The following is a 24,786-nucleotide window of genomic DNA, read 5'->3' on the forward strand; positions in this document are numbered from 1 at the left end:
AATTCATCATAATAACTTGTGAAATATAAAAAGTAGGAGTGCTTTCACATTGATTTCCTTTGGGTAATATTACTTCCCTGAATTTTTAGTTGAATTATTATTTTATATATATATATATTGATGGAATAGAGAGCTAAAAATATTTTAAATCTTTCAAAGTCTGATCACAATATAGCTCACAAATAATATTACTTCTTGGATAGATTATGTATGTATTTGCACTGCTGTAATATCTACCAGCAAACCAGTGCACTGAAATGGAGAATGTAGCTCATATTTGTCATATGAATATATTCATTGTGCAGCTTTGATACCATGATTATACACGTATAGGACTATAAACAGTTCTGATAGATTTTGTTCTTAGTTTTTCCATTTTCACTGTCTTATGTGAAAAACAAAAGTTAAAATCAAACCATATTAATACACGAAGCAGTTCAAAATGATTGGTAAAATATTGCTGCATTTCTAATATATAGGCTAAGTGCTAATGTTGGCAGAACATATTAAGATATTAAAAACAAAAGTGATGTAATTCCTTGTGCTAGAAGTTTTTCAAAAGGAAAAAAAAAAAGTACTAATGAAAAAAGAGAAAAGAAACTACAATTATTTCTAAAAATTAATATGTTGAATTTCCAAAATATATTCAAACACGTGGCTACAAGTCTAATTTAAAAGTAAAATTTACAATATGCAAGAAGTTATTTATAGTATGCCTTATAATTAGCTATAAGATGAAAACATTTGTCAATAGTTATCTCTTCTTTCATCTAGATGAAAGTGTTCATTATTTTGGGAATTTCAGCAGCTATAGCCTTCACAGCTATTTTATTTTCTTTCCTTCGGATAGGCAAAGATGTCCTCTTTGGTAAGTAATTGATAAAATACCTGTTATTTCCTTTTGTCAGTGATTACTATTAAGTTGAAAATACACTCAGACTTCAGACAGTTTAGCAATGGCTGTTTAGCTTAATCTTTTTTTTTATGTGCAAAATACACTGATTTCTGTAAGAACTATTTCATGGGTGCTTTCTTTAAAATGCAGGTTTGTAACTTGCCAAAGGAAAACACTGGCTGTGCAATGCATCTCAATTATGTATTCTTTGAGTAGGAGTGATTTAACTTTCTTAGTAGCATCCATACATCAGATGTAATGTTTACAGGCATGATTGATGGATTTCTTTCCCAGAGTACTGATCCCTATGTTTACTAACCCTGGGCTGGAGTCAGTTGCCATGGGACGTCCCACCTGGCATCCTACAGCTGGCCCACGATTGTGCACATCTCCAGTGGGTCTGTTATCCACTGGCACCTTGTGGATATTGGGGGGATTTTACAGCATCTCAGGCCGCAGAAGTGCTTATGTTCAAACAATAAGAGCTCACCTTTTTAAATACTGGAGCTATTAATTTGCATCTGTTCAATCTAAATCAGTGATATTTAATAAAATAGAAATACAGTAAATAGGAGGTTGAATTTTAAGAAGAGAATTTCACAGAGACTGATTTTACAGTGAAGTAGGGCAGAGATTGTGAAGAAACGGGATTTTTCAATCTTTACATTTTCTTAATTAATTTTATAACTGCAGATATGGTTTGGAAGGAAAAGTTATTAGGAATGTTTTCATCGCAAGTTAGGGTAGAATCACAAAATAAAATCATTTCCAGATTATTAAAAAACAAAACAAGAAAAAAAATAAACCAAACCCACAAGGAAAGATATAGATTAAAATGAGGTAATATTTTATGTTAGTTAATTAAAAAAAAAAAAAAAAAGAATATTGAACTGGAAAAAATGGAATAGATAGATTTCGTATGATTTTTTTATTTTTATAGGGAGTGTCCTTTGGTTTAATGGGAACTACACACACACACACACACACACACACACACAAAAGACCAAGAACTGCATTTCTGAAAACACTGCATTAGTAACAAAATTATACTTCTAGGTAGAAAAGAAAGAGAGACACTGTAATTCAGGTATAACAAAAGAATCTTCTCTTCAAGATTAGTATCTAAATCAGTACCACATGATTAACAGTACTTTGAGCAAAATATATTTTGAGATAAAACTCATAATGGTAATTAAAAATCCTGGAATATTAAATTCTAGAATAATTGTATGGCCTATAAAGATCAGTCTTCATTTTTAACTTAGACTCCAAAATATTTTCAGATGTAAGAAATCTGAATGATAACATTAAATGAATCATATGAATATTTTACCTTATGCAGGTAGAAAAAAAGTGAAATAACTGAAATTATTATTAGTGAAATAATTGAAAAGTGAAATACTTGGATGGTTACAAGATCTTTAAGACAGCAAAGCAGAATTTTGCTTTGGAAAGCTCATCAGAATTATTATTTTCCCTTTATCTGAGCACCTGATTCAAAAAATAGATCACAGAAATAACACAACATGGACTACCATTAAGATATTACACCAAAAATTGCAATGTGCACAAATGATGAGCAATTGTACATTAATGATTTTTAATAATCATTACTAGTGATGATTACTAATCATTACTTATGATTACTAGTTATCATTACTTATGATTCATTTACTAAGAAAAAGTTTATTGATCCTAAGGAAAACAGGTAGAAATTAATATAAAAATATTTAATATAAAACTAGATCTACATGAAAGGGGAATAAACTATATTCCATGATATAAGCATGCAAAATAGCACAGATGAAATATTATTAGGTTCATCTGTTGCTTTCCATCAAACACAGGTGGAAAAATGAGAAGAAAAGAGCTTTCATACATTGGTCACCTGTGCCAGATCCCAGGTGGATAATTTTGTTAATTATGCTTGAATATGGACTTGAATTCCTCAAGTGGCTTAGGCCAGCTCATGCTACTTATGAGGGAAGCTCAGATTTGTCCTTTCAGTCCAAGGACAGTTTAATGCAAAATACACATGAAGCCTAAGGGGCATAATCATAGGGCATAACACTAAGCCTAAGGGGCATAACATGAAGCCTAAGGGGCATAACACCACACTTTTCAGCTGGACTTGTAAGGTCTGGTACTGTGTAATGTACATCGCTGGAATTTTGCTGGAAGAAAAGGAAGGAAGGCCTAACTCTTCACATTTTATAAACTATTAAAGAATTTATTTACTACTTTTACCTTATTTTTCAGAAAGGTCAGGAGCCAGTGTTAAATATGGAGATCCGTTTAATGAGGAAAAATACATATAATTGAATATTAAAAGCCTAAATATTTTATAAATGTTAGTAATTAAATAAATATGTTATTGAAAAACATATTGTTTTGTTTTGTTTGTTTTCCTGTTGAGAAGAAACTGAAGATAACTGTATTACTGAGGCTATCCTGAAGGGCTCAAATCTGGTGGATTATGCTGCACAATATACACTAAAAAGGTAAAAGAAAAAAAAAAGTGAAGGATTTATTCAGCAAAAAGCTTTTATAACAGATTATTTTTTTTTATTAGACTGTTTCTTTGAGAAAGCATATAATGATGCCTTATATTTATGATTATCTGAACCAATATAACATTATGCATTATCACCACATGAGTTGCTGTTTTAAAATGTGAGAAAAATAAGAAATATGAAAACAAATAGAAATGTTTTCTGATCTAAGGAAGACATCACATTCCATGAACATGTAGCTCAGAAGTTTCTAATTTTATAGATGTTATGTATCTTTGAGCAATAAAATATTAAGTTTCTCTTTACAGTGCAGATTGAGATGGAAACAACTCCTATTGCCTTAAATGCAATTGAAATTGTTGAAGTGAGTCTCACATTCCCCTTTCCATCTAAAACAGATGTAATGATAAAGGAAAGGAAATAAAATATTTATCTTGATGGGTAATAAACAAATTAAGGAAAGGTCCTTTGTGCTTGAGTTATGCTAAAAGAGAAACACACAGTGAATCCTTTCCAGGAATGATGAAAGTGCCTCTGGATGACTAGCCTTGGGTCTAACAAGTTCAACTGTTTTCTGGGTGGCTCTGAAAATATTTCTGTGCTATCCAAAATATCCAATTTTCTCTCCTGTGTTCAGAACACATCAGCCAAGTTCTAGGGGTGCAGTCACTACCTTCTGCTTAGACTTTTCTAAAGGTGTTATGCTGTGAGGACTTATCTGTGTGTTTTGAAAATGAGTCACAATTTGTGTGTGTTTGCGTAGATGGAACGTTTCAAGTGCTGTGGCTGCTCACTACATACAAATTGAAGTCACTTTAATTTTGTATCGTTACTACTTTTATGACAATACTGAGGTACTCTAATTTTAGAAAAGTAAATCTCAGCCTTTCAGTGGAAAGGTTTCAGTGGAATAGAATTAGAGGCAAAAGTGTCCTATGCCTGCCTGAGGAGTCTGATATCCATAAGAATATCACTTGCTCTTGCGTTAGCTGATGTAAAATATTAGAACTGTCAATTTAAAAACGATCATTAACAGAAGTGAAAATTGTATTTCCCTTGTGTGCTCTTATATAATTCAATTCATTGTGGATCAATTAAGTGGAGCAGTGAATTTCATAAATGTCATTGAAAGTTTTAATAAAGGCTGGTAAATAGGTTCTACACCTGCCTCTTAGACATTAGTCCTTGGCCCTTTGCAAAGTACAGAGGACTAAGCTATTGTCTCATCTCATTATTATTGTGAGAAGGGAATGCATTTAAATCCTTAAATTAAATACCTCTGCATTTTCATATGAATTTAAAACTGCTAAGGCTTTTCCTCCTTTTTAACAAAGAATGCTGTATACTTGAATTAAAGCTTTGGTCAGCATAAAGGCTAAAAACAAGAAAGAAATGCATCTGACTGCATATTTGAACTTCTGAATGTTATAGAGGTCACAGTACTGTGAAAAATAATTTTACTTTGGCTTACAAGTAATTGAAGAAAACTACAGTGCAATACAGATGAGCTCAGTGCTGTCTTTGAGACTGAAGAGCTAATTCTGAGATGAAAAGGCAGCTTCTTTTTCAGGTTAGAATTGGAAAATTCATAATCTTTCCATGTACAGTAGTCCAAACTGATGTTCACCGAATTCGTGATCAAGGGGTCTGAACTGCAAGCTACAGAGTCAAAATAACTTAATTTCTTCTGAGATTTCAGTTTAACCTTAAATTGTGATTGAAATGGACAAATATGTTTCTTCACATCAGCTGTTTAATATGATCACTTAAATTCTTCAGTTATTCTTTACTACATTTGAACTAGTCTGTTTCACATTTTAAAAGAATCTGAATTGTAAAACTCCCAACTTAAGATTTATTATTAATTATTATTATTATTATTTTCTACTGGCCCCTGTATATTGCCAATTCAAAAGGACTATCTACAGAAGGAACCACCTGTGGAACCATTTACATGCACAAGGAAATGGAAAATCATTTTCAATATTCCAAATACATCATTACAGTTACATTTGCAGAAACTTATTGAACATAATCATTTAGTTAGTGCCACTCTGGTCTTAAGGCAAGAATAGCCAGGTGCATGCACATTTCAGGAAAGAAGAAATGATATTCCCTTTATATTCTGTACAGTGCTGCTGTTTTCAGAGATTTGAATGGTGGCAAATGTCTAATGCACTAGTTCAGGTTAGAAATCTCTAAATAAATTTTAAGGTAGAAAGAAATCTCTGAGAATTAAAATATCTGAGGATGAAGGAGAATATGGGCTCATACTCTGGAGAATTTGCTTTGTGCATATATATATATATAAGCATTGATCTGTAATGAGACTGAGTAACTGAGCATCTGGCAAACATAAAAAACCTTCTGTCCAAATACAATGGCCCACAAAAGGGTTTATATTATTAAACGAGTACAAAAGACACTTCTTCTCTTTCATCTTCCAGACACTAATACGTCATTGTCTTAACTTCATGAGGTTATTTCTGTATTACAAAATATCAAGGCAATATTTAACATGAGAAAAACAGCATCTATCCCTGTATCAGAGCTCAGCTATAGGAGAATGGGTAAGAAGGGGCTAGCATGCATATGTTGGATGAAGAAAGGTAATAGAGGAGGACAGAGAAATGTGGCAAACTAATAACAGGTGTGATAATCTTACAATATCTGTAAGATTAGACAAAAAGATGGAAGATGACATATGGAATATAATTTGCTCTTACAGGTGTTGGTTTTTGTGTCTTTGTTTGTTTTTCTTACCTTCTAGCTAATTTGCACAAGTGTTCTCATGTAGATTTTTGGTACAGAAATGTTTGCCTTTTTATATATTTTTTTTAAATGACACATGAACAATTTTGTCCTTATGTGGGTAATAATTATTAAACCTGAGTTCTTTCATTTAGAACATTATTCTTTAGTCATCTTCCTTTTCTTTTTAATTACTAGACAGTTCAGGACTTATAATACTCCAGATTGCCAGCCAAATTTCTAATCATCTATGGAAAACTTGAAAAACATACTGCTGAGGAGCAAGATAGCTCAGTCTCACAGTTAGAAGAGTCCTTGAGTTCTGCTCATGAAAGGGAAGGAATATATTCTGTTTAAATGATAATTGAACATGCTAAGACTCTAATCAATTAGGGACACACTTAACATCTAGAAATTCCCTTGGAGACATATTTTCTTACTTTATGCTTTTATGTAAACATGCTTCTAATTTTGCAAAGAGAAATTTAACTGTTTGTTTTGGTCAAACCAAAGTTCTTTTTCCATTTTTACCTTGTTCCATGCTTTAAGCAGTCTCAAGTGAATATGACAATACAATGTTTTAATGAATATCACTACTGCAGAGAAGCCCTCAGAGTATTTGTCAACCTATGACCATGTCTGGAAATGGAATAGACTGAAAACACTTTTTCTAAGCTGTAGGAGACTTGTGATGGGACTTGTGACCTCTAGCCAAAAAGGGAGTTCTCCATGACTCATTTTTCTCAAGGATCCTCTGGCACTATGACAGGACACACCATGCTGAGAAGAAAAAATAAAAAATAAAAAAATATATAATAATAATGTTTCAGTGAATCACCAAATAGCTGAGAGAGACCTAGAGATCATCTAATCCAACCCTATGCTATGAGCAGGGTCAGCTTGAGCAGGTCACTCCAGGCCCTGCCCATTTGAGCTTTGAATAGCTCCAGAGGTGGAGACTCTGCAGCCTCTCTGGGCAGCTTGTTGCAGTGTCTAACCTCACAGTAAAAAGGATTTTTTAAGTGGAAAAGAAGTCATCTCATCAAACTTGAGCTACTTAAAGCTAGAGGTAATGTCAGGCTTATAATCAACATATAGCCATGTATGTCTAATGAGCTCCTGCTAAACTAGATGCTGAAACTTTGTCTACAGCTAGTCGGTGCAAGGCAGGTGTTTGGACCCTCTCCAACAGGAGTCGTCTCTAATTGTCATCTGCAGATGGTGTCTAGATACCTGTAGTTGTCTCCTAGGTGGAAGGTCAAGTTGTGAATCTACTTAAAATCATAGAATCGTGCCAGTTAGAAAAGATGTCTAAGATCTGGATAGGCTGGACCGATGGGCCGAAGCCAACGGTATGAAGTTCAACAAGGCCAAGCGCCGGGTCCTGCACCTGGGGCACAACAACCCCAAACAGCGCTACAGGCTGGGAGATGTGTGGTTAGAAAGCTGCCTGGCAGAGAAGGACCTGGGAGTAGTGGTTGACAGTCGGCTGAATATGAGCCAGCAGTGTGCTCAGGCAGCCAAGAAGGCCAGCAGCATCCTGGCTTGCATAAGAAACAGCGTGGCCAGCAGGTCCAGGGAAGTGATTGTCCCCCTGTACTCGGCTCTGGTGAGGCCGCACCTCGAGTACTACGTTCAGTTTTGGGCCCCTCGCTACAAGAAGGACATGGAGGTGCTTGAGCGAGTCCAGAGAAGGACTATGAAGCTGGTGAAGGGTCTGGAGAACAAGTCTTACGAGGAGCGGCTGAGGGAGCTGGGACTGTTTAGCCTGGAGAAGAGGAGGCTCAGGGGAGACCTTATTGCACTCTACAGGTACCTCAAGGGAGGCTGTAGCGAGGTGGCAGTTGGTCTATTCTCCCACGTGCCTGGTGACAGGACGAGGGGGAATGGGCTCAAGTTGTGCCAGGGGAGGTTTAGGTTGGATATTAGGAAGAACTTCTTTACTGAACGGGTTGTTAGTCACTGGAATAGGCTGCCCAGGGAAGTGGTTGAGTCACCATCCCTGGAGGTCTTTAAAAGACGTTTAGATGTAGAGCTTAGGGATATGGTTTAGTGGAAGATTTGTTAGCGTTAGGTCGGAGGTTGGACTCGGTGATCTCGGAGGTCTCTTCCAACCTAGACTATTCTGTGATTCAGTGAAGATCATCTAGCCCAACCTTTAACCTAGTACAAAAGTCCACCACTAAACCAGGCTACAAATCTACACATTTCTTGAAAACCTCCAGGGACTGTGACTCAGCCACTTCCCTGGGCAGCCTATTCCAATGCCTCACAACTCTCTCAGTAAAGAAATTTCTCCTGATCTCCAACCTAAACCTCCCCTAGTGCAACTTGAGACCATTTCCCCTCGTTTTACCACTTGGTGCCTGGGAGAAGAGCCCAACCCCCACCTCGCCATAGCCTCCTTTAAGGCGAGTGTGATAAAGTCTACCCTGAGCCTCCCTTTCTCTAGGCTAAGAAACCACAGTTCCCTCAGCCGCTCCTCCTAGGACCTGTGTTCCAGGCCCTTCACCAGCTTTGTTGCCCTCTGGACATGCTTCAGCACCTCCATGTCCTTCTTGTTGTGAGAGGCCCAAACATGAACACAATACTTGAGGTGCGGCCTCACCAGAGCCAACTACAGGGGGGCAATCACTTTCCTTGTCCTGCTGGCCACTCTATTTGTGATATGAGGCAGGACACTGTTGGCCTTCTTGGCCACCTGAGCACACTGTTGGCTCATATTTCAGACAGCTCTCAATCATTACCCCCCAGGTCCCTTTCTGCCAGACAGCTTTCTAGCCACTCTTCCTTCAGCCTGTAGCAGTACATGGGCCTGTTGTTCCGCAAGTGCAGCACCCGACACAGCCTCATTGAACTTTATACAGTTGGCCTCAGCCCATCAGTCTAGCTTATCCTACTTGTAATGACTGAGGTAGTCTTTGATATTAAATGTCACATAAAAGTGAAGCCTACTCACTTAGATGTCTCTAAATGGAGAGTCCTATACTGTGACTATTCTGCATGAGGTCTTCCCAGCTACTTTGTGCTGCCTGCTCTGTCCATGCCATGTTTCTGTCTCATCCTTGAGGCTTTGCACATAGAACTTTCCTCTCTGCTTTCACACCACATCCTTTGATACCTTAAATTCAGAATATACCCAACATAGATAAATACAGTTATCAATAAATTCTGAAACAATAAAAAACTGAAAAAAAATAAAAAATAAATAATTTTTTAAAAAAAATAAAAAATAATAAAAAAATAAAAACTTAATTTATTTTATTTTATTTCAATTATAGAAGTATCCTAGGAAAGGGACTATCAACTCCTACCTTGCTGCTGGCTTTCTCAAAATTACCAGAACAAGACAGTCAAGATATTTCTCAAGCAGCTGAGCGAATGGAAATGTCTATTCAAGTGCTGAAACAAAAAGTTTGCCAGAAGCACAAACGTTCATTGCATCCAACTGGTAAATATAGTGTATTGACATTGGCCAAAACCCCTGTTGATTTCTTGAATGTTTTCTTTTAGATTAAAGTTGGGTCAGCTACACTTTTATTTTACCTTAGGCAGGAGTACATATCTTGTCCACACCTTGGGGCCAGGATGCCCTCTCTGCTGTTCTTGAAAACACCTCACATAGCCACTATTTTACATTTTTCTTTACCGGAGAGTTGGCTGTGTTCCTATATTTGAGAAGGGCTGCACTTTGCTATTGGCATCCTGTATATTGCATATCTGCAGTGTCACAAGCTTCTTGTTTACCGTAAAATAACTATCTTCCCCAGTACTTTGGGTTTAGTGCTTCTGGGTCCTGGAGCTTACATATAAAATAATATAATTTCCATCACTCTATGCCACTGATGTTTTGAAATACAGTTACTCTAGTCATAGATGGCCTTAGTAATACCCCTCTTTAGGAAAACACTTTCTGATTTCCAAAATCAGTTTAATACTGCATTGCTGTTGCACATTTATTTCTATTTTATTTATATTTTAACTGCTTTTTATTTTAAATGAAAAAATGAAGGGACTCTAGAATGTTCAACAATATACATTTGTCTAAGTAAAGTAAAATTCTTGGTGCTGCTAGTTCAAGATGAATTTCAAGATGAGTCCCTGGTGTCTGGAAGACTCAAAACCCAGAAATAATTTTATTTCTTTTCTTCAAAATGTAATTCCTTCACGTAAAGCAGTATTGACTAGAGAATTATAATTTTATAATTCTATTTTATTATTATACCATGACAGTATTTTTTAAGATATGAAAACATTAGAGCATTATAAAGCTCCTCAGTTATCTTTGTTCTTTCCTTTTCCTTTATATTTTTTCTTGATGAAACAACTGGCTTGCTAAACTAATTGGACATTCATAGGACTAAAAATATATCCTTCTGTATGCACATATATTTATATATATATACAGGCACACATAAAGATACAGTGATCTTTCTGCTGGTTCAGTTTTAAAAGAACGTCCAAATCACAGACTAAGCAAGCACAGAAAACTCTTGTAAACTTACAGAAGTGAACCAATTTAAATGGAAGATGAATAGACCTTATATATGTTGGATATGCCATGACAAAGAGTAGTTTTCTGTGAAGCAAAGCATTAAACTGACTTTAAAGAAACCATGTGAATTAATACTTAAGCAATACAGATACAAGAAATTGCATTCTTAGTATGACTTTGAACCTGCACTAACATGGAAATGCAGCTGTATCCACAAGTAAAACATGAGTAGCAAGTACATAATGGAGAGGTTACATAGATGGTGGTCAAACAGCCCATTCTTCCTTCATTATCACCCCTACCTTGCACAGATTCTAGTTGCTCAGCAGAACTCTTTTGAGCTAATTTGACTCTTGAACCTTTGTTTGTTCGTTTTCCGGCTTGCCTTTTTTTTTTTTTTTTTTTTTTTTTTTTTTTTCACATGACAGTTGCAGTCAGTTGGAAATGCAAGATTTCTGAGTTCAGGAAGGATATTGTTCCTCTTGCATTTGCACGTCTACTTCCAGCCTGACATACCGGTGTTTACATACATGTGAGCTTGAGAGAGGGTGCCAGCTCTCTGGAGCTCACAGAATAATGTGAATTTGCTCCTTGTCACTTGGATACCTGTCTGGGATCCTATTACAAAGATATGAACAATATGCAGCCTGTTTTTTTCTAACCCTCAAATTCTACTTAATAATTTTATGCCTTTCCCACTCCACACGTAGTTATATAGACAGTTGGCCTTGCTTTAAAATTTTGCAGCTTTCCAGTCCCAGGTTTTTGCTTGTTAGTATATACATTCATTCCTGAATGACATTTTTTACACCTTTGTTGTAAACAGAGGGACTGGACAAGTGATGTGACCACAGCATGGGGAAAGAGAGAACCAAAGAGGAGAAAATTAAAGGAGAAAAAGGAGCAGGTCTCAGCTATGGTTGGACCCTCACTCTCTACTCATGAGATAATAAAACCAGCTCTTTGCTTTCCCCCCATATCTCCTCTAAGTCCCTAAGACTACTTCCTGCAGTACTTCTCACTAAGTGCTTTTTTTTAAAAAGAAGAGTGCTATAATTGTAGCTGACAATAATGTCTTTTCTCCTGCAGCAGTCATATAGCAACAGAGCAAATTGCTTGTTTGGGTTCTTCCTTACAGATCTTTTATCAGCTGATCTCCTTACCATGATTGCTAACATTTCTGGATGTCTGCCTTATATGTTGCCACCAAAATGTCCAAACAATTGCTTAGCTAATAAATATCGTCTCATCACTGGTGCCTGCAATAACAGGTATGTATTATAAGAATTGTGCAATGAAAAATCCTTCTTTCTTTTTTTTTTCTTTAAACTCAATTATTTATATTTACTTTTTTTTTTTACTTTTTTTTTCTTTTTTTTTTTTTTCTATAAAAGTTGAGGGTGTGACCTCAATCATGTAACTTTGGCATCAATGTCTCTCTAAATGAGGTGCCCTGAAAGTTTTTAGGGGAAGAGCCACTTCATCTAAACTTTGGTACACCAATTTTTGCAGACAGGCTCTTCCTTTGAAGACTTCCAAGATAATGTAAGGAACTTTACATTTAGGATAGACCTATTCAGTAGATGCCTTTTTCTAAACCAATTAAGTTGGCTGAATTCCAATCCAGCTTTTTTTTTTTTCATTAAATTGGATAGAATAGAATAGAATGGGAAAAGTATTTCTTCACAATAAGCAATAAGAAAATCAAGAAGATTCTCATTTTTGCATTTTTTCCATAACCTTAATACTCAGCAAACACATATCTGAGAATTCTGGGTGATATTTTTAGTTTCATATATCTATTTATATAAATATGTTCTGAATTACTATTATTTATTACTTTTACCTACTTGTATCCAAATATAAGTGTCTTATTTCTTGCAAAACCCAACGTAACAGAGGCAACTATATTTTCAGATTCCTCAAATGCAATGTGGATGCAAAATAGAGAGTAAGAGTCCTTTCAAGTGTAAGAGTAAATGGTGTTTATACATAGCTTCTGGATACATAGGCATAGGGTCACAAGCTGAAAGGCAGGTGCAATGTTACAAGGCTACAGAGCTGTAGATGGAAGGCCATTAGTAGGTTAAGGCAGTCTGTACTGTGGTGAATGAACAGTGGTAAAATTCTGTGGTTTTGTTATTCAATCAAACTGTGTCTTTTTAAGAGATTAATCAGTTTTGCTATATCAGAGGTCATTTGTATGAAATGTGCATGATAAGCTCTTTGTTGAAATCACAACCTGATATTCATTGATGTTATAAATTTAGCTATGTGGATATCCATAAATTCCCCCAGTTACTTGCAGAGTTTCTTGGAATCTGAACTAACAGCTAATATTATTTGCACTGACAACTTAATCAGACCTTGAAAACATTGGCCAAGCAGCTAAATTTAGGCACATGGCTGAAGCTTTTAATTTGCTGGCACAGCTGCTATAGTCTTTCTCCATCTCTGGAGAGAAAGACACTATAATGTGGTTAAGATAAAAAATCTTTTTCTCTTTGGTGACTCTAGTAACACTACCTGGATATGTATAAAGGTTTCTAAAATTGGCTGGAGTGATCCACTGAGTCTGGTTAGTCTTGTCTAGTGGTGTGATTTCCTAAAGTAAGGATACAAAATAATATAAATTGGCTCAAGGGACAGGGGATGTCGGGGAAGATACCACCGTCAGGAAAGATACCATCATGAAGATACCATCCTGACTTCTGGATCAGTCTATGGGCTGAGCCTCTCATTCCCCTCCCACTGGGATGCCTTTGAGTGAGATTTAAGCACTTGAATCATCTCTAGAGTCTTTGTGCCTTTTAATGCGTTAGTAGTCAGGCTGTACACCTGAGTATTTCATGCATGCTAGCTTGCTTCTGGAGACAATAAATTATCACCGTCAATCCAAAGAACCTTTGTAACTGTTGCTGTAATAAATTGCACTTAATTGCATTGATCCTAGCCATGACAGTTCCCATTTAACGTGACTAGAGTAAGGGAGTGTTAAGTTGTTGGAGAATCCATGATCGTGATAGTTCAGTATCCTGAATCCGGCCGGGCCCACATCAGTTAATACGTTAGTGGTGAATCTGTGACCATCATAGTTCAGTACCCTGAATCTGACCAGACCCATAGCAGTTAACCGGCTACATCCTTTTAACACGACCCCATGATTTATGCTTGCACCAAACCAGTTTTCAAAGCTATCATGTACATATTTTAGACTCTTTGCTATAAATGCTATAAAAACTAAAAAGTTCAAGGTAACAAAAAGCCAAAAACTATAACTTTGAAACCATCAGGCCAGATCTTAGTCTAAAACTTGAGTCTCTTGAAATACCTCAAGCTTTACTGAAATATATCTGCTGAAAAGGTCCATTATACTACAATTTAATCAACATATTCTATAATGTAAACCAGCTTAGAAGACTTCAAACATTAAACAAAATACCAGTCTGTACTTCTTGGAAAAACAAACAAACAAACAAACAAACAATTTAAAAAAATGAAAACTTAAAGCCGTATTGGTGATTTTAGTCACCCAGTAGGAATGTGCAGCTATGCTTCTTCAGGTCAGTTAACCTTGCATTTCATAGGTTACATTTAAAAACAAAATTCACAGTGGAAATAATTGTTTACATATAAGAAAAATCTACTAAATATATTTTAAAGTGAGCATGGAATTTCTTTATAGATGTTTTGCTTATTCAGTTTGCATATTTGGGATGAATCAGCTCAATTGCAATGAACTTATTCTTCAGCACTGAGATTATTTTATTTTAGTGTGAAATTCCTGGAACAATGGAATAAGAGAATAGCATAAATATAGCCTTCTATCAAGAATATCAACAGGACATCAAACATGCCCAGAAGTATCATTATGCACATTCATTTGCAACACATCTTCTTTGTTTCTGAAGGCATATATGTGAATAATAAGCAAAATAAATTTACAATATTATTAATGAACAAAGGCAAACTAAATAGCTTTTGTTTGTTTATTTGTTCATTTTTATCCCAACTAACTGGCATTGATCTTTGTGGGTTTTAATGTTTAGTGCAATGAATTGATCTTTGTGGGTTTTAATGTTTAGTGCAATGAAAGGGATTCAAAAGTAAAGAAATTACAGATACTAAAGGAAGAGCATCTCACAGTGCAATTAATGTCACCTAATCTTAGATTTCTGAGGTCTATGTCTACTGTGAGGTTACATCTTTGGTTATTCTTAATAGTGAGAGATTGGACAGGATGACAGGATGGCACCTAGGAGTTATTTTTTGGGTTGATGGGCATGAGTTTTGATGACCGGATTACATTTTTATGACTAAAATTTGGGCATCTAGGAGGAATTTTATCTGTAAGTTTTCTATTTTACTGTTGTGACACTAACTATTTGTATGCAATTCTAGTATTTAACAAGTCAATGAAAAGTCCCACTTCCCATAAACAGAATGTATCATAATCAAATCTGACTTCTCTATAAAGTTGTACGGTACTGAATTCTCATTATTTCATCTGCCCTAGATAAAACCTTTTTAACTCATGCAAGATTACAAGACATTATCATGTCTAATATAATAATAAAAAGGCATCTGAGAGGGGTTTCACTGAACTAGTATTCCAGTGAGCTGCTAAAATATAAAAGCAATCAGGAGAAAAATCACTAGTTAAGCAGTTAAATTAACATTTCATTATTTTTAATTGAGTTAAATAGCACTACACTATGTGCAGTATTTTATGTAATTTCAATAAAGGCAAATCAACTGTAACTAATTTGAATGCTTTATTGAAACATACTTAAACCTTCAAGTGTGAATTATTGTAGATAATTAAGTGTATTACTGTACTATATAACTTGGCAAATTGAATCATTTCAGTATGCTAGAGATTGATGAAGTATTAATAAAATAATTGTTCCCTCTTTAGCTTCCCAATAGACATATAAATGCATGATTTAACTCCCTGTATTTCTGTATTTCTACTATCTGTCAGATAATATTTTTAGTTCTGTGTAGCTCACTTTATGATTTTGGTCAAATGGGTATATTTCTCAAATTGTATTTTTTCATACTAATATCTACATATATTTAGCAATTATAAATTTTATTGAACAGCCCATGTAAAACAAATGGACAGACAAACAAACAAACAAACAAAACCCATAAAATATTCTTTTCTTAGGGGAAATGCAATAGGGATGTTCATAATAGAAGGAAAATTAATTGGGTCAAGCCCAGCACTCACTGACTAAACTCATAAATAAAAAGGACCAGGAATAATTTCCTGGCCCCGAAACCAGAGATGACCCAACTGCTGTCTATATGTATTCTTTTACTCTTAGTCTCTTCTCTAAACCCTTTTACTTTCCTACCCTGTTCCAAACAGGCTGGCTGCAGGATGGCAATCTGGCCTGCACTAATCCCAAGGTGTGCCCAGTCAGGTGCCATTTGCAGAAATGCTAGTTGATGTGAGACAAAAACACAGTATGCTTAGTGTTAACATATCAGTGCATGAGCTTCTGTGTAGGCCTTCCCAAATCTGTACCCAAGCTATTAGTACAGGTGCAACCAGAGGGAGCTCTGTCGTTGAATTCAGCAACTTAAGCCATCATTCCCCTTTCCTGCATCCTTTCTCCTTACATGTTGTTAAATGGTTACCTCTCTATGACTAGTATACATTTTTCTTTTAAACTTTCACCTTTACTGTAGGATTCCTTTATATTCTAAATCTGGATTTCTTCATTATTGCTCTAAACAAGCATCTTCTAAAAAAAATGCCAGGAAAAGCTCTTAAGAGTATATCTGACCCCATAGGGAATGTGATTTCATTATCAGGAGATCACAGCAGGGGCAAGTGTTTCAAAGATATCAAAAGGTAACCAACATCAATTAGAAACATAAGTCAGACAGAAGTATTTAATTAGTAATTTATTTTTTCTTTGCTTTCCTTTTGAGTTTAATTGTTGTTGGCATACATGAAGACCAGTAGTTGATGCCTTTCCAAAACCATTATACAATCATCTTACTACAAGGAAATGTTGACCTGTGCTGATAATTATTTTATATTCATTATTATACAGAGATGAAGGTTCTTTTCATGTGTTTTGTTGTTTGGTTGTTTGTTTGGTTGAGCTTTTTTTCTTCTTCTTTTTTATTTTCCCAGAGAACATCCTAGATGGGGAGCATCCAATACGGCCTTGACTAGATGGCTCCCACCAGCCTATGAAGATGGACTCAGCCAACCTCGAGGATGGGATCCCAAAGTCCGATACAATGGAGTCCAGCTACCCCTGGTTAGAAAGTGCACCATTATATTATGAAATACTGGCTATAACTATACCTGCCATCAAAGACGTCCATTTTCATCAGTAACAGAAAAAAAAGCTGGGCCATATTGGAGAGCAGGCAGGGCTTGCACCAGTTGCAAGGCAGCTTATAGACCCAGGGTGGGAATTTCTCAGCTTAGACAAAAGGTGGCCCAGGATGGACCTAGTCACAGACTCCCTGTGCTGAAGAGGCTGAAGGTACCATCTCCACAAGGACACACATTGACAAGGCAGGAGACAACAGTTACAAGTTGCTCCATACTTTGTCTTGAAACAAGAAAAAAAAAAATCTGATAATGATTAAATGTGTCAATAGGCTGCCTAAACTACTGCTAGAGTATCCCTCAAGTGAAATGCCCAAGACATGGATTGATGGGACTCTGAGTAACTTAGGCCTTTCGTGCAACAGAAGGTTGTACCATGCAGTCTCTAGAATTTCCTTCCAATCTATACTTTTTTTTTTTTTTTTTTTTTTTTTTTTTCAGTAATTCTCTTTATTCAGGGAAGGAGGACCAGGGTGAAGACAAGGGTGGGTGTTAGCTAAATAAATATAAAGCACATACAATATCTGCAACATATATTATGTATGTATGAATGTATACCACCATTGCCTCCTAGGTTAGCATACCTTAGCTGGAAAGAATCATAGAATCATAGAACATCCTGAGTTGGAAGGAACCCATGAGGATCATCATGTGCAACTCCTGATACCACGTGTCTACCCAAAAATTCAGACCATATGACTATAAGCATAGTCCAAACACTTCTTAAACTCCTACAGGCTTGGTGCTGTGACTACATACATCCCTGAGCATCCTGTTCCAATGTGCGACAACCCTCTTGGTGAAGAACCTTTTCCTGATATCCAGGTTGAACCTCCCCTGTCACAGCTTGACTCCATTCCCCCAGGTCCTAAAGTATTACTATCAAATCAGAATTTCAGTTTTTTAGAAACCCCATGTTACTGACTTAAGAAGACATTGCAATATTTAGGAATTTTAGCAGCCTATGTAGCAAAATAGCAGAGTTGCTGTAGAGGGAAATTTGAACAAAAAAAAATATTTGCTTAGAGGACTGGGTGAAAAATTCCCCAGTGCAGTGTGCAATGACTTGAGCTGGATTTACTATTTCTGGTTTGTCATCATTGCTTCGAAACATGACTTTTAATGCACTCAAATTCTTGTTATTTTAACCACTGTATGTTTAATAAGGATAAGAAAGAGAATTTAGTGTTAATGTCACCTCCAACTCATGTTATTAATTAAATAACATTGTCTCTAAGCTGCATAATTTAGTGCTTGAAGATGAAAATCTGACATTTGCACAAGTAAATTTCCAGTTTTCGTACAAGCTGGCTATATTTAGATTCATTAGAGTACATTCTTGTGAAGTCAAACACACTAAACCAAAACTTACACGACTGCACAAAATCTGGTCATATCTGACCACCAGTAAGCTTCTCTGCTTTAATTTGAAGATAAGATAGAACTAGTGCCATAGATTTTTTTCTTCATTTGCATATTTTCATCTTTTTGTGCTTTTAACTATCTACACATATCCTTTAAAAGCAATAAGAAAATAATACAAATGTAAGAGGTAAGTGTGAGGGTCATTATAAAGTGATATTCAAACATAGCATAGCTGAGCAAGTTAACTGTGATGAGAAAATCTTACAGTAAGAAAAAGTCTGTGTTTTGTGACCACCAAAATTATTCAAATAATGATATAAGGACTTGTATTTCTGAAGAATGCCATGTATCTCTGATCTTGGCAGTTTCAATATAAATCCTGATGTTCCTAAGGAGCCCCATGTTGCTTCTTGCCCTCACCAATTATATTTAACCTGTCTTATGCATTCATTATATAGGCCTCATATTTATTACAGACTCTGTGACACTCTATGTACTGCCCTTTCTTGGGGCTTTTCTCCTAAGTGATGGAACATTTTGCAGCATGAGGGAGGAATCTGTGAATAATAACAATATCCTAATCATCACAAACTACTGATTTTGTTCCAATGGCTTCAAATGATGATCAGTGTAGGCTGAATATATGATGTAGATGTCTCTATGTTCCCTCTCAAAGAAGCTGTATCTCTATGCAGTTTTCACAGAAGTGCCTCAGAAATATATTGTGGCTTCTCCCTGCCTGAAAAAATGAAGCAGAGCTTTTTGCAACCATGCCTGTCTCCTGGGCTGTATAAGCTGCTCCATTTACTCATGGAGCAGACCAGTGCCCCTGTGGATGCACACTGATCTGAGGTTGCCCAGCAAAGTGCATTTGTTAAAGGAAAAGAAAACAGAATAAATAGAAAGAAAAGTTTTAGGCTGTCTAAAAGAAACATGCAGTTTTCAAAATCACCTGGAAAGGAACAGATCAAAAATACACTGCCACTGTTCATCTGGCAATATATAGAAAAACTCAGCTGAAACATCTTGAATCTGCTTGTGGCAGAGTTATTTCAGCTCCTGAACTGAACTAACAGCCTGTCAGATGTTGGATTTTGTTGTTTTTGTTATCTCTTCCTTTTTTTTTTTTTTCTTTCCTTTAAGCATGCCATTAAAAGTACTTTAGGGGGTACTAGAGGGGGTGGGGTGGGATGGGGAGGATAACTTTTATCACTGCTCCTCAACTTTATAGTGTTTGATCATTTTGTAAGAAGTAAATAAATACTACATAGCACTCAAGATAAATTAGTTCTTTTCCCAGGTTCGTGAAGTGACAAGAAAAATTATTCACGCATCTAATGAGGCTGTTACTGAAGACAACTTATATTCTGATATCATTATGGTGTGGGGACAGTACATAGACCATGACATTGCATTCACACCACAGAGCACGAGTAGAACTGCCTTTCTAACTGGGATGGAGTGCCAGATGACATGTGAAAAACAAAATCCATGCTTTCCAATTAAGGTAAGATTTTAAATGAATTTCTTGAAGAAAAATTCCAGACTCTAAACAGGTGAGTAATATAAAATACATTAGAGATATGCATACACTAAAGTAATTGCAGGAGAATTTGATAGATCATCAATAAATAATGCAGCAGATGGTGATAGAAATATTGAAACCATGTGTAATTATTACATGAAGCAGGTAAATGTTTAAATTGTTTTACAGAAATAACAAACTATAGCTACAGTATTTAGTACAAATATCATAGTTTCCTACCTCTCAAGTTTATGTTGCAAAGAAACCTTATTAGTGTCCCCCCAGTGTTATTTTTCTCATGCTTCAAGGTTTCAAATTCCACTGAGGAAAATAGGGAAGTAGTCATAAATAATTCTGTTTTTAAATTGCCAGCCAGATAAAGTGAAAGGAACTTACCTTTACTCACTAAAAGCAAAGATATTTCCAGCAGCTAATGCAAACTTTTGAAGAGAGCTACCTTTTCAATGTATGTATAAAATGATCTTCAGGGAGTTGCTGAAACTTACATACATCACATCTTTGCTTTGGGTAGATGGAAAATACAAATTCAAAGCTTGTTAGAGGGTTAGAAGAAATATATATTGGTATAAATATAGAATCCTATATTCTTGTCTGATTAATTTGAAAATATAGCCATTCTGTCTCTCAAAAAATCAAGTAGCAAAGTCAAATCACTTGTTTGTTTGTTTGTTTGTTTCTCAGAGAGCAGACTGTCCATCTCCTCATGCTGCAGGAGATACCATGCCCATCACAGCCCTTGGACTGATGCCCCAGTTTCTGTCCAGAGCAACCTAAATTACTTTCCTTAGGGCTGAAGTTCGATTACTGACCAGCTTGTCTATGCAATGAAGCTTGTGTAGGGTATGAGTTCCATCAGAACAGAAAACTCTTTTTCCCTAACAAATTGATAACTAACTGATAAATATAACATAGTTTTATTTTCCCTTAAGTGTATCATTCCACTTCCATTACACACAAAGGAAAATATTCTGCTTGCTGTAATGGGAACTGGATCAGTTCCTGTGTTGAAATGTGGCTCATCTTCCACTCAGCAAGATAATCTAAAATTCAGGAAGGCTAAATGAAATTAATGACTACCTGGAATTTTACCACAGACAGGTAAATGTTTTCTCACTTACCCAGCAGATTTTGATTTTTGAAAGTTGGCAGTCATAGCTTGAGAGAGTTCAGAAAGTGCACAGAGATCTTAAAGAATCACATTCTCGGGACACATCTGAAGTATCCATTGTATAAATGACTGATTTTCGATAGTTCATTAATGTGACCAGAGGAACTACTTTGTGAACACTGAAACAAAATGCTAATAATATAACTAGAACTATATCCCCCTAGAACTGATTTTCTCCTGAAATCTTCAGTAAAGCTAAAATCCATCTGATAAATATTTGGAAAACAGCCATGGCTATTTTCATAGAATCATGGAATGGTTTGGGTTGGAAGGGACCTTAAAGATCAACTAATTCCAACCCCCCTGCCATGAGCAGGGACACCTCCCACTAGACCAGGTCGCTCAAAGCCCCATCCAGCCTGCCTTGAACACTTCCAAGGATGGGGCGTCCCTTTCATACATTTAATATTTTCATATATTTCATCCCTTTCATACATTTAATGTTTTCATACAGTCATTTTCTATATGAAGAAACTGCATCTGGTTTCCAAAATCAGTAAAACTGATAGCAGATAGTCCAGCAATGCAAACAGAAAAGCTGCCATTTGCACTCTCGCTGTGTTCCTAGAAAGTGGCAGCCAAGGGAAAATTCATCCATAAGGAGAGGACAGAAGTGCTTCTCTGGGCACACTGAGCCATACAGCCTCTCTGGGTGTTTCACCAGGGAAAAGCAACTCCTGGCTGCGCATCTTAGGGAAGCTGTCTAGAAAATGTTTTGAGTCAATGCAATTTAATGACAGTATGGAAGTTGCAGTAGAACATTAATATTAAGAATGCGTATGTAGCAGGAAACATTACAATTTTCTGTTCTGGCCATTTTCATAATAAAAGCTATAGAGAGTCAGCCAGTAATTCTCACACCAAGGCTATAGCTTCTGGTAGAGCCTGAACATCTATCTTTGGTATCCCATAGTATGAAGAAAATGAAGGGGAAAAAAAAAGGGGGGGGGGATGGGTGAGGAGAGGGGGGAATATGTGTTTTACAGCAGCCTAACACATGGAACTGGGATGCTGAGATAACCTGTCATTCCACAGATGATTATTTCATATTAAGGCTGAGACACAATGAAGCATTAGAAAGACTTACTGTCTTTATTCAGTATTAATTACATTGCTGACATTAAGATAGGCGCAGCACATACACATAGTCAGATACAATCCAGAAATATTTTCATTCAGTTAGTTCAACTACAGAAAAGGTGGAAAAGAAAGAGAAACACAGAAAAATGAGTTGATTTATGAAAAGTGACATGTAACACGACAGATTCCTGTCTTAGCTACAAACGGATCAGTCTGTGCGCTCAACAGCCAGCAAAGTGAGCACCAGCCTTTTTCCTGTATTTCAGAGGTAGCAACTCTCTGTCAGATGGGGCCTCTGACTCTTCTCCAAGCTTCATGTCCAAAAATACACATTTATGTCTTCCTTGCTGGCATACTTTCTTAAACCATAAGCTAGTTTGTTTTTGCTTGAGTACTGCAAAAATCCTATTACAAGGAGGTCATTTGCCACAGGAAAAAAAAAAATAGTAAAAAAGGTTTTTCTTTAAATGCAATAATGGTTTAGACATCACGGTACCCTGAAACAGTTAGCAATTCCTACACTTCAAAAAATTTCCCTGCAAGCAGATTTGACCAAGCAAAACAGTTAACAATTTATCAGTTTAAATCAACATGTAGCTCTACCAGGGAAATTATTGTGGCCAGAGAGGATTTTTTTATTTTATTTTTATATTTTTTTTCTGATTTTTTACCCTCTAGAACTACACAGACAAAGAGAAAAATTGATATGAATATTCTTTATCAATTTTGGAGAAAAATGTATTTTGTACCTATTTCAGGAGAAGGTTTTTATTTTTCTCAGATTATTTTTGATGTTATTTGAATAATAACACAAGGAATCTCTCATTTGCACATTCAGCTGCTGGCTGCACGTTGCTTACCCTATGAAAAGGGAAAGGACTGCATTATGCAGTTCTGCCAGTCCCTTAATGTTCATTACTGCTGCTTTTCTCCACTGGGGCACAGAACAATTTGAATTGAAATTGCAGAGGCAGTTAACCAAAGATTAATCAGTATGAACTTCATTCACTGTTGATATGTTTTGTTGTGAGCCTCACTGCTTAACCACTTAAAGGCGGCTCATACATTTTCCCAGTGATACCTGAATTCTTCCAGGTTTCCCTGATAAATAGAAGAAGGAGGCACTCAGACACATACAACATTGCAGCTGCCAAGTTCATGTATTTGTAGTGTGAGATGAGCTTCTTGTTTATATTATCAGCTGAAGAGAAAAAATAATAGCAAGGGACTTAATCACAGAGAAAAATACGAAGTGGAAAACCCAAGGTAGTAAAATTACCGATTTTAGCAATCAGTGAAAGAAAGAAAAAGAAATGATGTATTTCCTTCAGAAATAGCCTACTTTAATTTATTAAAACCTAACCAATGGAAAAATATTAATAGAAGTTCTTTACCTAACAAAACTTGAAAAACAAATGAAACCCTTTCTTAACTTAAATGTTTTGTTGATATCAATCCCTACTGGCACAAGTTCTCAGTAATAAGAAAATATTACTTGGTATAATAAGTGAGGTAATAAAGCTGTTAAACAAAGCTCATTAATTCCATTCAAAAGTTGCCCTGTTACTTTTATTCCAATTAAGTAACTGTTCTGAACTTCTGGTTCAGAACTGGTCCCTTCATTGTTAAAATTACAAAGAATAAATTATATCATTTTATATAGCTTTTGCAGTATTCACTGTCATCTGCCAAAGAGTTTTTTTCAAAAATGAACAGCAAACAAAATAGAAAGAAAATAGCTCAGGTGTCTGCACAAAACATTTTCTATTAGTCAAATATTTTAAGATTTCTTTGTTTTGTGATATTTAAGCAACTATAGTAGGTGTTATCTGTACCTATTTCATATTGGCTAGTTAATAAGAAAAAACTAGTTTTATACTCCCTGAAACTCAGACTCCTTCAACTTGTAATAATTTTAACCAATGTTAATCTTTTTTCTTTCTTTCTTTTTACTAAAAAAAAAAAAAAAAAAAAAATGGAACTGACTCACAGCTATGACTTGAGTTTGGAAATAATGCTCTTTTCAGAAAAACAAAGTTCATAAACGAAATATTCATTCGATAATGAAGATAGATTTCAGTCATTTTGAAACCTGATGGTTTGGTATAATGTTCTTTGAAATAGAATTGCTAGCCTGAGCTTTCCTCTTAGATACCCTACCATGCACTTAAAACCTTTCTCGCATTTCTTCTCTCCCTCTCCCTCCAACATCTCTGCTACCCTCCCTACAGCTGTTAAGGCATTCACATACCACTTTAAGTGCTTTTCTGTAGCAAAACTTCCAGCTGTCTGATTTAAGCTGTATTCTACTCTAATAACTTATGTGTACCTCAGGATCCCATTAGACATTTCTCACATGTCTTTCCCATGCCCTATACCTGCATTTGGTGTAGCTGACTGAATGACAGGTTGGTTGAAACCATGTCTATGCTGATTAGCAGACAAACGTTGGATCACCATTTGACCTCAGTTTCTTGGCTGTCTGTGGGTCAAAGGGCTGGGAAGAGTTTCACTTGAGGAGGACTATAAAAAGTTTTCTATAAGAATAGTCAGAATGTAACACTTGCAAGACAGATTGCCTGTAAAATAATGTGGGGGAATGCTTGTGGAGG

At 35.9% G+C, this 24,786-nt stretch overlaps 1 protein-coding gene across 1 annotated transcript in view; it reads left to right on the top strand.

Moving 5' to 3' along the window:
• The first annotated feature begins 774 nt into the window (after positions 1–774).
• TPO (thyroid peroxidase) overlaps positions 775–24,786 on the top strand; it is a 43,811-nt gene continuing 19,799 nt past the window's right edge. The window contains exons 1-6 of the mRNA XM_035322283.1: positions 775–868; positions 3,315–3,396; positions 9,441–9,610; positions 11,793–11,925; positions 16,809–16,938; positions 19,681–19,887. Coding sequence (XP_035178174.1) covers positions 775–868; positions 3,315–3,396; positions 9,441–9,610; positions 11,793–11,925; positions 16,809–16,938; positions 19,681–19,887 — 816 coding nt within the window. The remainder of the gene's footprint in view (positions 869–3,314; positions 3,397–9,440; positions 9,611–11,792; positions 11,926–16,808; positions 16,939–19,680; positions 19,888–24,786) is intronic.

Source organism: Oxyura jamaicensis, chromosome 3 (assembly GCF_011077185.1).
Source record: "Oxyura jamaicensis isolate SHBP4307 breed ruddy duck chromosome 3, BPBGC_Ojam_1.0, whole genome shotgun sequence".
Lineage (NCBI taxonomy): Eukaryota > Metazoa > Chordata > Aves > Anseriformes > Anatidae > Oxyura > Oxyura jamaicensis.